The sequence below is a fragment of the Trachymyrmex septentrionalis genome, unplaced genomic scaffold (assembly GCF_001594115.1).
Source record: "Trachymyrmex septentrionalis isolate Tsep2-gDNA-1 unplaced genomic scaffold, Tsep1.0 scaffold16, whole genome shotgun sequence".
Classification (NCBI taxonomy): Eukaryota; Metazoa; Arthropoda; class Insecta; order Hymenoptera; family Formicidae; genus Trachymyrmex; species Trachymyrmex septentrionalis.
In genome coordinates, this window is record NW_017304758.1 from 4,896,725 (window position 1) to 4,909,700 (window position 12,976).

The window sequence follows — 12,976 nt, forward strand, 5'->3', positions numbered from 1 at the left end:
AAAAAATAGTTAATTATATATATATATATATATAAATTACAGTTAAGCGGTTATCTGTCCGTGAGTTGCGTAGATGTAATCGCACACTAATTCACGCAAACACAAACATTAAAGATTATGTGGGTAAGTGTAATATATACTGCGTGTAATATTTGTTGTGAATTAGTTGATGCTCTCTCTAATAAATAAACGTAATGAATAAGATGAATTTATAATTTATCAAAATAATGTCACTATATGATGATTACATTGCTTAAAATTTTTATATAAATTTCAATAGGAAATAATGAATAAAAATACTAACATATAAATCTAAAAAAGTAAAAACTTTTAGTATTCAAAATTACAGAAAAGTATAAATGGGATAATGGAAGCACTATATAATCAGTGCCCACAAATCCTTTTAAAAGTATATTAACAATTTAATGATTAACCACATCATTTGCTATTAGTAATTGCGCGAGAATGAATTAAAATAAATAGAAATTTTTATACGTATTTTAAATTCATTTGGAAGTGACTGCACAACAAATTTGCATTAATAAATAATCGTATACCAAGATAAAGAAACGTTTTACTGTTTTATTTTTATTTAACGTAATATTAACTCTTTTATGTCCTTTATTCGCGCCTTTAGTATATTTGGCTATCTGATGCACATCTCCCGGAGCATCAACAGTCTCATTGATGCTTAATTTGACATCTTAATCACTGACATTGTTTCAATTTATATCTAACGACTTAATATTATTATATTTTAAATTGTAATTAACATTAACAATTGTAATTTTTATTGACAAGATTGTAACCCGAACTTGAGCATTTAAACAAAAAAATTTGTTGTTTTTATTAATAGATCTGTTTTTTGAACACTCTGAACCGGTGCAATAAGTTGAAATGAAATAAACGTATATTTGTTTTATTTCAACTTATTGCATTGTGTATACCAGTTCAGAAAGTACAGCAATAAAAAACAGATCTAATATATGAGCTTTGATCTTTATTTTCTTTTTTTAATTATTAAATTTCATTGATTTGATCAAAAGTTAAAATTTTTTTAACGTACCGGCTACTATCACATTCACATTTGTGTTTACATATCTGCAAAAATAAAATATTTAAATAAATAGATTTGTTAATCTATTTGTATAAATCTTTTATTTAGAATAGTTAAGGAAGCTATATGAATTTTTATATATTTTTTTGAGCCACTTAATCTATAAAAAAAAAAATACGCCGGACATAAACGACACCCGTATACTTTTAATGGGTACTAAAAAAACATATACACAATGAAGATTAATACTGATAAAAATCTAGTTTATAGATGATTAAAGAAGTAAAAATTCATAATTTATATATTTTTTCTTATTTCTACACAAAATCAGCTAAAGATGAATTTTACAAATGCGAAAATAAAATTAATTCTTATGATTTTCTTTTACAAATTGCATAGTTTGTATGTGAATAAGAGGCTATGAATAATATTACATTGTTTTACATGTTTGTAATTTTTTAAATTTGTTTGATTTATATTTTTTTCTTTCTTATTTTCCTTATAATATAATTTTAAATATAAAATCAAAGTACAGCGTCATACCTGCGTAAGACAGACCGTAAGCTAATTTAATTAGTATTACGTTATTGCTTTAAACAATAATTAATTCTATCGGAGCTGAAAGCAAATCCGTTTATGAAAAACTCTTAAAAAAAACTAGCGTATTACATGTTTGTGCAGAACAACATAAAATATGCATTTAAATCTATAAAAAATTTCGATTTTTTAAAATTTCAGAATAATAATAAGAAATTCTATAATAAGAATAAGATTTTTTAAATTTCCTTTTACTACTTATATGCGCATATAAATCAGTAAAAACTCATTTTTTGTTGATTCATATGCATACTTAATACTCTACATTTTGAAAAATCGAAAGTCTTGAATCATATTCTTCACACTCTACTTAATTGCATGAAACTCATATATGAGTAGTCACGTTTGTGCAAATTAACTTTTTATAAATACTGATAAATAATTTTAGTGTTATGGAATCACACGATGTTCGATTTCTTGAATGATGCATCATTCGTGCTTGCTCTGATGTATGCTACAATAGAATTCGTTCATGCATGGAGCGCTGCATGCCGTATATACATGATTTTATATTTATTATGGATTATTTCATAGCTTATTTCCTTGTATGCATCAATCGAAAAGAAACAATTACTAATTTCATATAAGTTATTTGTTAAACATCAGACTGCAGTATTCATCAAAGGAAGCATAACAGCATGCACATGCTTATTATGCAAGAAATCGTGTTATTCCATCTTTTATTATCTGGTTTACTATTTTTTATATGTTTACTGACAATTGGTTTTTTGTACAATTGGTTGGTTTTATCTATTAACAATGTACTATTGTTTTGTATTATACAAAGTAGGACGAAAAACACCGCGTAAAAAAATAAAACGCTCAGCTTCACTAATTTTTATTTTACTAATAGGGATACGTCCCGTTAATCATTATGAATACTAAAAATCTATAGTTTACGTTACGTATACTAAATATTAGAGATTTTCGGTACCTAAATTGATTATGCATCGTGCGCGCGATTTGTGAAAGCAGTCGAATCATTTCGCCTTGAGGTCGCCTTTTCTGAGTTTTTTATCTCGTCCTGTCCTACAATTATGAACATACACAAGAAAGATGTATATAAAGTACCCTCTTTGATAATTGTTTCGATTTGATTTCACCTCGCCTCCTGGAGGTCGCCCTGGGAGACCTGGTGACTCGCGAGACACACCTGCACGCGCGCATCACACATATACGTGACCGGGGCGTTAATTATCAATTTTAGCGGCGAGATGGACTGCGAGCTTAGTTATGAGACAACCCTCGTACATATCTATATAAACTACCGGCGAGCAAGGTTTAGTCAGTTGATCGTTTCAATCGCGAATGTAAATTTCTCGTTCTGTGAATGTCTGACAGTAGTGATTGGTATCTCAAGAGATTATGACACTTTATGGTCTTTCTTTAGCAGGTGAGGGTACTAGATACGTACTAAATGCGATTTATCATTGTGTTGATAATTAATAGAAATTGTTGATAATCAATAGAAATTGAAACGATATGGAATATCGAAAATCGATTTTATACACGCATTGTTTAGTGTACTACGCAGAATTAAATTCTTTCTTCTTGAATCGATCAAGGATGGTTACGATGTTGCATATTTTATAACAATGATAATTCCGCGAGGTCTTATCAGTTCCAAATGATTTTATCATTGCTAAAATATAGAAGTTGGATTGTCAACGAATGAGATGATAAATATCGCCAAGAGAAGTCTAACTTAATCGGAAACGGTCTATATCGTGTAATTTAATTAAATGTCGTATGTAACGTGTATGCTTATATAAATTAGGAAAATTAAAAAAAATAAACGTAAGTTATCAGAATTATGAATATGATGCGATAGCCTTTAAGTACACTTACATATTTTTTTGATGGGAAGGGAAGAGCATTTTTTCATCTTATAACGTAGACATATTTATAAATAAACGCAAGTTGGTTGACAGATGTCATACTAATAACTTTCACTTATTATAGTGTATGATTTATGTGTGTATATGTGCATCGAATTTAAAGCGCCCTGCTTTATCAACTTTCTCCAAATTGTATAGTTGTATCTTAAATTCCCTCTCTCAAAAAATAGCTCGACTAAACTTTCTTTTGTGCGAAGTGAAAGATAAACAGCCGGAAAGGCGTGATGCAAGTGTGATTTGCCGTTCCTATATAAGTTTATATTTTTAAGAATAAAAGGACGGATTTTATGTTAAAAAATATTTATTTTTAGACAAATCCCATGATCTTGATAGTTATGATAAATTTTGAAAATCCCGTCGTGTAACAATTTAATTAAAATTAGCTCAATATTATGTTATTTTAATATTTTAATTTACAGTTTGTAATCGCACATGTATATATAGGTTTGGACAAGTTAACACATAGTTGATAAGCTTTTCGACTAATATTCTCGATTTATCTTGCTGTAAAACTTATATTGTTATACGATTCGTATTGCGATTATTCGTGACACACTGTACTTGTATGATTTGATTAATTAATAAGTGTCTTATCTTGAATTATTAATGTGAAAGTAAACATTCTTCACAAATTTTAACAGTTAAACCAATTTATAAAGATTATTTCTAATGATACGATGACATGGGGGGGATCCATGGATTAAAATGGATTCACATTTTCAGAAATACAGATTCATGAATATGAAAATAAATCTTTTCAATTCTGAATGCATTTTTATTCATTTATAGGAATTGCATGAAACAAATGTCTATTCCTTTTGAATCATTAATGCATTTTTATTTATTTATAGGAATGGTATGGAATATATTTCTATGCTTTACAATCTAAAAATAATATTGTAGTATTTTGTGTGCATCATGAATACTATTCAATTCAAAATTGTGAATAGGAATGTAGTTTTTCAATCCAGTTGAATTTAAAAATAACATCGGCCATTTCTGTGCATCTTTAGTTAGTCACTTAGCTAAACAACAAAGAGACAGAAATTAGGCTACTCCCAACCAGACAGTAGGGAGGTACTCATTCTCGATCTCACATAGAGCATAATTTCAATTTTATTCAACGTTTTTCTACCTACGCATTTATTATAATGTTATATAAATTGGCTGAAGAGTAATTGGTTTGAAGTAAACAAAAATGTTCTAAGAAATTTGCAATTATTAAATTTGCATTATCGCAAGTCATTTTAAATGTATTATGTAAATTTTTTAGATTGTTATATAAATTGCGCACCAATTATTACGCTAAACTTTTTTTATTCAATTAGATTGAAAAACTGCATTTTATATTTAGAATACTGCTCAATTCAATATTCTCAATACGAAATGATAGATGAAAATTGAGAGAAACAGTGAACAACAGAACTCATAATTTCGTTATTTCAAAAAATACGTTGCGGAAATAAATCAAATGATTTATCACTAAGCAGTTTTCTTACTTTTTCCTACAATTTATATTATTCATATAACATAAAAATTACATTTTTTGTAATTAGTTGAATCGTCATCAAGAGAGATGTGGACCTATCTTGCCTTTCTAGCTGTTATCTACGTTGTATATATATTGAAGAATTACGTCAGAATCCTCAGATTTATTTTTACCCTCGATGGACCGAAGACAGTACCCATTCTTGGCAATGCTAACTTTATGTTCGATGGAAATCGTAAGTAATTCAATGTTATTAATTGAAATTGTTGTATATTGTTAATTAATCGTTAGCTATCTAAAATCGTGATCCTACCTGTATATTTTATTCTAGTAGTATATAACTATCCTATGTTATTTTTATACCACAAAAGTTGCAACGGTTAGCAAATAAAATAGGTTTTAAGTATTGCATGTACAATGCATATTTAATGCAAAAAGATTTTGATTTTCTAGTGCTTCAAAAGATGACAAACGAGGTACAGAATTATGGTCGTATTTTCCGGATCTGGCTGACGCTTCTACCATACGTTGTGCTCATCGAACCAGAAGACATCCAAGTAGTACTTAGCAGCATGAAGCATACACAGAAGATATTTTTTTACAAACTGCTCGACAATTTTTTGGGCAAGGGTCTGCTTACGCAAAACGTCGACCAGTGGAAAATACATCGGAGAATTTTGCAACCAATTTTTCATCGTCACGTGCTTGAGAAATTCGTTGAAATATTTGGGAATTGTGCTGATCGCCTAGTCGATAAGTTACTTGAAAAGGATGGGAAGGATATAAATATCACCGTATTTATCAATAATTCGGTTTACGATATATTGACCGGTACGTAATGTAAATTGCTTGTACTTGAAAATAGATTTTAATAGCGACGAACAGAAAACTTCTATTTCATTATCCAAGAATATAATAAGGGCGGATCCAGATTTGTCAAGGGGAGGGAAAAGGGGGGGCCTACTGGCGGATTTATATATTTTTTGATTGATTTTTGGATTTATATATTTTTGGGTTTTTGAAACATCATGAGCCATTTGTAACAAGTAACAAAGAAAAAGGAAAAATTAATTATTTTACATAATTTTCATATCTTTCCGTTCTTATTACTTATTATTAAATGTGCGCGCTGCAAATGAAATTTTTTTAAGGTCAAATTTAAAAAGATAAACTATTCGAATTATCATTAACATTACATTGAAAAATTACTGTAATGTAAATATTTAATTTAAAAAACATTTTATTTAAAATGATATCAGCAAAAAAAATATATACCTCAAAAAAAATATTCTACTATGTAGCAGTTCCGTGTTAATGTCAGAGGATTTTCCATTTATACATATATGCCCTCAAGAGGACATTCTACAAAGTAAAGGAATTTCGTATAATCATAAAGTACTGGATTTAGGATTGCAAGTCTCTCAATACTAGAAGAATGCATGTACGAGTATGTACTAGAATCTTGCATGTAATGCACGCTTACTACGATAGCATGTAAATGACAAACTTCTTCTACAAATAAGCGTACCGCTAGTATTTTGTATATTCTCTTATTTCAAAAGGCTGCTCGAGTTATAATAGAATTTTCTATTAAGGAATTTATTTTTGATCGTAGCTGATGTGTCCTCATTTATAGACAAATACGTGTTATAAATACGCACCTGATTAATGTCAGATTTTTCTTAGAAGAAATGTTAAGAGGAATTCCCTGCTTATCGGCAGAATTTTTTTTGGGTGTAAACATAACATTTCACAATAAAATATCTAATTTACACTTTATATTTCTGATAAACCTATTCAACATTGTTTCTTTAACAATTTCTATCTTTAGGTTTCAAACTTTCTATGTCTTTATGTTTCAAACTTTTAAATGCTAAAGGGCTAAAAAACTTTGTTCAGCAGAAGTGACACTTATCTCCAGACACAGTAATATTTTATGTAGTTTTGCAATTAGTGACTTTCGCATAACGCTGCATAATGTAGTATTAACAATAGAACAGTAAGCTGCAAGAACCTATAGAAGTTTCTTAAATTAAAAAATATTTTTGGAATATCAAAATTGTGATTTTAGAAATATTAAAAATATATGTAACATTTTGTTACAAAATATTTTTAAAAAGGAGACTCTAAGGGGGAAAAGGAGGGAGGGATATGGCCCTCATGGCTCTCCCCATGAATTCTCTAGTGGAAATTATCTTCGTACGATACACTCAAAACAAAATTCACGAAATTTGAATAAATATTTGTTTAAATAGTACCAATGGAACCATTTACTTACAATAAATAAATATTTATTTAATTCAAAAAAGTTATACTTAATTTAAGTATAATTTTTTAAAATTAAATATTTATTTTCTGTAAGCAAATGATCCAATTGGAGTATACTATCTAAATAAGTATTTATTTCGTAATTTTTTTTTTAGTGTATAATTAATCGATTAAAGTGATCAAAGAAAAATTTATAAAATCGGGTAGAGCTTTGCTTATTATCTTTGATTTTATAAAGTGCAAACATGAAAAATGAAAAAGATAATAGTACGTGATAGCATAAATCAGAATAATATATATTATATATTTACGTAACAATGAAGACAAGATTGTGGTACAATGAAATAGATAATAGAACGTACTGATGGTATTCGCGTCATAGCACTTTTTAAAAATTGATGCTTATTGCAAACGATCACGTCAAATGCCAAAATATTTTACTTTTTCATAAACACGTCATATGATCAAGTGCATGTTAATTAGTATAAGCATCCACATCGAGACTTATCGAAACAATAGTTCATACTCGTGTATTATGCTTTTATTGATTTTCAGCATTTACATACCGCTAATATGCCTTTAAAAAGACTACACGTACTTCAAAGTTCTCTCTTCAATTATCATATGTTTTAATATTTCGAAGGCGGTGCATGATGCTTACATCAAATATTAGTAGTCTGACATAATGCTTATTTCAGAGACAATTCTGGGTACGCCGACAAATCAAGAAAAAAATAATGATGAGGATGATCCATTCAGAAAGTGAGTGCAATATCAACATATTTATTTAAAAAAATAATAAATAAAATGTCAATTTGAGGTGACATTGGTTATCAGTGTGTATTTTAATACCATTTAATCAAAATGAATATTAAACGTTTCGATCTACGGTCAAGGTCCTCTTCAGTACAAAAAAATATATTATACTCGTATGCGCTATCATTATGTAATTTTGTTTTGTAATATATTTTTTGTGCTGAAGAGGACTTGATCATAGATCAAAACGTATACGTTTATTATTCACTTTGTATAAATGGTATTCAAATACATACTAATAACCAGTGTCGGCAAATCAAATTGGCATTTTATTTATTATTTTTTAGAATTTTCTTTAGAGCCTATTGATTTTATTATATTTATTTTATTAGCAGATCTTGTTATTAAAATCCAACATATTTAAAAAATTAAAATCATACTCTAAAAATTATCATATTCTAAATGTTTTTAAATGTTTTATCATATTTTCATGTTTTAAAAATCATCCTGATAAATTATTGAACAGGGGCCAAGTTATGATGCAATACAGAGCTGCACGACCATGGTTGCTAATCGACTGGATTTATCGATTGACAGCAGCTGGAAAATCGGAGGAACAGCAACAGAGAGATCTGTTCAACTTTTGCTTTAAAAAAATGAAGGAAAAACGCGAATTTTTAAAAAAGAATGGCTCTCTTATTGTCGATGACAGCACGATTAGAAAAAAATCTCTACTAGAATACATGATTGAGATTAGTGAAAAAAATCCCCAATTTACTGAGCGGGATATCATCGAGGAATGTTGCACTTTCATGCTGGCCGGCCAGGATTCGGTCGGCACTGCCACCGCGATAACGCTTTTCCTTCTGACGAATAATCCGAAATGGCAGGAGAGATGTGTCACGGAATTGCATGAGATTTTTAACGATGACACAAGGTCGCCAACTATGCAGGATCTTAAGAAGATGACATGTTTAGATATGTGTATAAAGGAATCTCTTAGGTTGTACCCTAGTGTGCCACTTTTTGCTAGAACACTCGGAGAGGATGTGAAACTAGGTAACATTTTTTTAGAGAGAAAAAACTGTGTTATGATAAAAATAAAACTTAATAATAAAGGGCTATAAGCCAAGCTAGATATTTATTGCTAAAGTTTAAACAGTGAATTTAATAAAAAAAACAATAAACAAATGTTTCGACCTCTATCAGATCACTATTAATGTTAATAAAAGAATAATTATTAATTATTAATTTCGGATAAATATTATATGGCAATTAGAAATGTAAAATTTAAATTATTATTAATTTACTCTTATTATTTTCAGTAAAATCAATATAATTCAATCGTAAATCTTATTAAGATGTTACCAGAACTTAGACACAAGCCGAGATAGATAGAAAGATTTTTGCTTTTATAATAGTCATGTGTCAATTAACAAAAATGTGTGGATACTATGCTCATCCATTTATCAAAATGTGTAAAATGATCAAAGCTGTTATGTTTTTTTATTACATAATTCACAAATTGTACATAATTTACGAAAAGAATTTTAAATGTAGGCGGTTTAATTTGTAGTTGTCAGAATTCTTTTTTTACGGTATGGTTTTACGATCTAATTCTGCGAATAACATTTACTTTTACAGTTTTATCGAAATTTACAACTGTATCATTTAATTATTTACAATTATATTTTAATTAAAATATGTAAAATATATATAATATAAATTGTTCAATATTGTTACGTAGATAATACATATCTTCAACATTATTCGTGAATATTTAGTAAATAAAACCAATAAAGATATCGATGATCTAGACGTCCAATAAAGATATGATATAAATAATATAATTATATACATTTTACATAAAAATATTGCTCTAAATCATTCTTGAAAAATGTTATTACAATATCAGTTTGTATCATGCAGGAAAATATATAATACCGGCCGGTTGTGGTGTATTTATCGCGCCATACAGCACGCACCGTTTATCTCATCATTTTCCTGATCCTCACGATTTCAAACCGGAACGTTTTAGCTCTGAAAATTCCGAGGGAAGACATCCATATGCCTACATACCGTTTAGTGCAGGACCTCGCAATTGCATCGGTAAGAATAGCAAATATAAATTAATCATAAGATACATGAGAGAAGTATTAAAAAGGATACACATTCTACAATATATTATAAAAAAATTACAATCATAGTTAATTACTCTTCTCACATTCGACTGTGATTGATCAATTTCTAGCTTTTGATTTCTAATTTATTATAGACGACTAAAAATGAAGACTAAAAATTCTGTTTTATAAAGAAAACTAACGTTTTCTAAAAACTAATGTTTTTAAAAGTTTTTTCAATATATCATAAGATAAATATCATAAGATAGATCATAAGATTCATTAATTTTTTTCGAAGAAAGATATTTATCTTTCCTTTTTTGTATTGTTTAGGATACAAATTTGCCACTCTTGAAATAAAATCAATCGTCAGTGCTATTCTGAGGAAGTGCCGATTAGAGCCAACCCTTGGCAAAGAGAAAGTGATAGCTAAATTTCGATTGACGGTCAGAGCACAAGGTGGACTTTGGGTTAAATTAAGAGCGCGCGATAAACAATATTAACGCAATTAGATTAATAATTCCGTTTCTTAATTTTGCAAATTACAAACTATAAGTTGTTATAACGATGATATCTCAAAGATAATTTAATGAAAATAAAAAGCTATAACTATATGTCATTTCAACACTAAAGCAAAGTGACATTTGGTCAATGCATTCAACGCTTTTAGAAAGAAATACTTTAACAGTGCAGTTTAAATTATTTCTGAGATATTTCTTCGTATATTGTTTTTGTTCGTATATTGTAAGCAAAATGGCTGACACAAAAGTAAAGAAACGCGCAGAATTTTTCAAGAAATATATTATTATTGTTATGTATACAATACGTATACAAATTATTTCTCTCTATCAGTATAAACAAAAAATAAAATAATTTACGCTTTGCAAACGCTATTCTTCATATATAGTCAGTAAAATCATCGATTTTCGAGTATTATTGTTTTAAATCATTGAAATGAATGAGTTTACAGAAAAGCCACATGAATACTGTATCGTTAAATTAATCTTTTTTAAGTTGTGTCAAACAAAGAAGAAAAGGAAAGTCGATAAGAGCTAATGCGAATATCGGTGTATATGTCGGTGTTACAAAGTATTTAATTTATTATTCGTAATAATTATATAATTGATGTAATTCTGCGTTGTGTAATTTAAAGACCATTGGGTAGACCAAGACGTAGATGGGAAGATAATATTAGAATGGACCTTAACGAAATGGAGTACGAGGGTCACAAACAGAGGGATCTTGCTCAGGGACGGGAACAGTGGCGGGATTTGGTATTTGCGGCAATGAGCTTTCGAGTTCCTAACGCCTAATAATAATAATAATAATTCGTAATAATTACATATAAGTAAAACGCAGACATTTTCGTAATTTGAACTCAATTCAGCGTATATTAGATATATAGTAATACTATTTTACTTAAATAGTTCAAATAATAAGAAAAAAACATCGGTTAAGATGTAATGATCTAATTTAATATAAATAAAAATAAGATTAAAATGGAAAAGAAATTATTATATTAGATTTTGTTTTTCTACTTAACCCATGTTTTTTGCTATTTAAAAATCATAATAAAATTTTGCGTAAATAATTATAATTATTAAAGTATTTTGTACAAAAAAATTTTAATTGTTATCATTTTTAAAGTAAAATTATTGCTTCAACAAAAATAATAGCAAATGCAAACAGTAAATTAAAATATGTTATTAAATAAATATATGACGAATACATTTGTTATGTATATAATTTAGTATTTATATATATATATATATATACAATATATATATATATGTATATATCAGTATAAATATTGATATATTTCCAGTTCCAAACTTTTTGCAGGGACTGTACAGCTGATTCTAAGGACAGAAGCACAACGCATACCCAGTAAGCAAGAAACATTTTGAAACATTTTAGCAACGTTGTAGCAATGTTGTTACAACGTTGCTGAAATATTTCAAAATGTTTTTTGTTTATTGGATAAGAAAATTAACCAATTAAAATCCTTCATTTCCTTTCTTTCTATGAAATAAAAGACGAGAAGCATAAACTCTTACATAATTCATAACATATAAGGCAACCAATCAGAGTTTTTATTTTATGGAAACGAAGGAAACGAAAAACTTTGATGAAAATTTATTTTTATATTCATTATGTGTTATGCGTTGTGCAAGAGTCTGTGCTTCCCGCTAAAGACTCTGATTGGTTGATTTTCTTATGCTGTATGCATTATGCGTTATGCAAAGATCTGTGATGAGGCTTTAAGTCATTGTGTGTAATAGACTTAAAAATCGTTTATATTGGCCATAATCGCCCTATAAGCGCAAAATTTTCCTAAAATGTTATATCGATATTATTAAAAATTAAAAGTTATTAAAAGTTATTATAAGTTATTATATATATTAATATTTTGAGAACATCATATAATAATTTTTAATATCATGAGAGTATTCTATAGAGGTTATATGTCCACTTACATAATATCCTTTGTATTGTATCCTTAATATCCTTGACATATTATTAAAGTATTTTTAATTTAATGCAATTTAAATTCACAATCCAGTAACGAAAAGTTCCTAACAGTCTATGCTGCATCTCGTGATAAAAAAATGTTTCGGCGTAATTTTAAGTACATAGTTAGTAGGTACTACAACTGCGCGCCAAAATCATTTTCAGTCTTTAAACATTACTTATTCTGAATAGATGTAGCAGTTTTACAAATTAAAGTAAATGCTGTTATAATAATTTTTAATGTTTAAACAATATTACAAAAGTAAGTAGTTAAATAATG

At 28.2% G+C, this 12,976-nt stretch overlaps 1 protein-coding gene across 2 annotated transcripts; it reads left to right on the forward strand.

The window, feature by feature from the left end:
- The first annotated feature begins 2,849 nt into the window (after positions 1-2,849).
- LOC108746116 (probable cytochrome P450 4aa1) lies at positions 2,850-10,961 on the forward strand. Of its 2 annotated transcripts, none has more exons than XM_018482674.1 (7): positions 2,850-3,047; positions 5,109-5,276; positions 5,495-5,872; positions 8,008-8,071; positions 8,592-9,124; positions 9,995-10,174; positions 10,519-10,961. In XM_018482674.1, the coding sequence occupies exons 1-7, from the start codon at positions 3,020-3,022 to the stop codon at positions 10,686-10,688; spliced, it is 1,521 nt and encodes a 506-aa protein (XP_018338176.1). In that variant the 5' UTR covers positions 2,850-3,019; the 3' UTR covers positions 10,689-10,961. The 2 variants fall into 2 exon arrangements, with proteins under 2 accessions (XP_018338176.1, XP_018338177.1); XM_018482675.1 differs by having other exon boundaries at positions 5,124-5,276.
- Positions 10,962-12,976: the final 2,015 nt, after the last annotated feature.

Excerpts from the sequence above, each read along its gene's own strand:
- LOC108746116 (XM_018482674.1), top strand. The coding sequence starts at position 3,020 with ATGACACTTTATGGTCTTTCTTTAGCAG. Across the intron at positions 9,125-9,994 it reads CGGAGAGGATGTGAAACTAG|GAAAATATATAATACCGGCC; the intron begins GTAACATTTTTT and ends TGTATCATGCAG. Across the intron at positions 10,175-10,518 it reads AGGACCTCGCAATTGCATCG|GATACAAATTTGCCACTCTT; the intron begins GTAAGAATAGCA and ends TGTATTGTTTAG.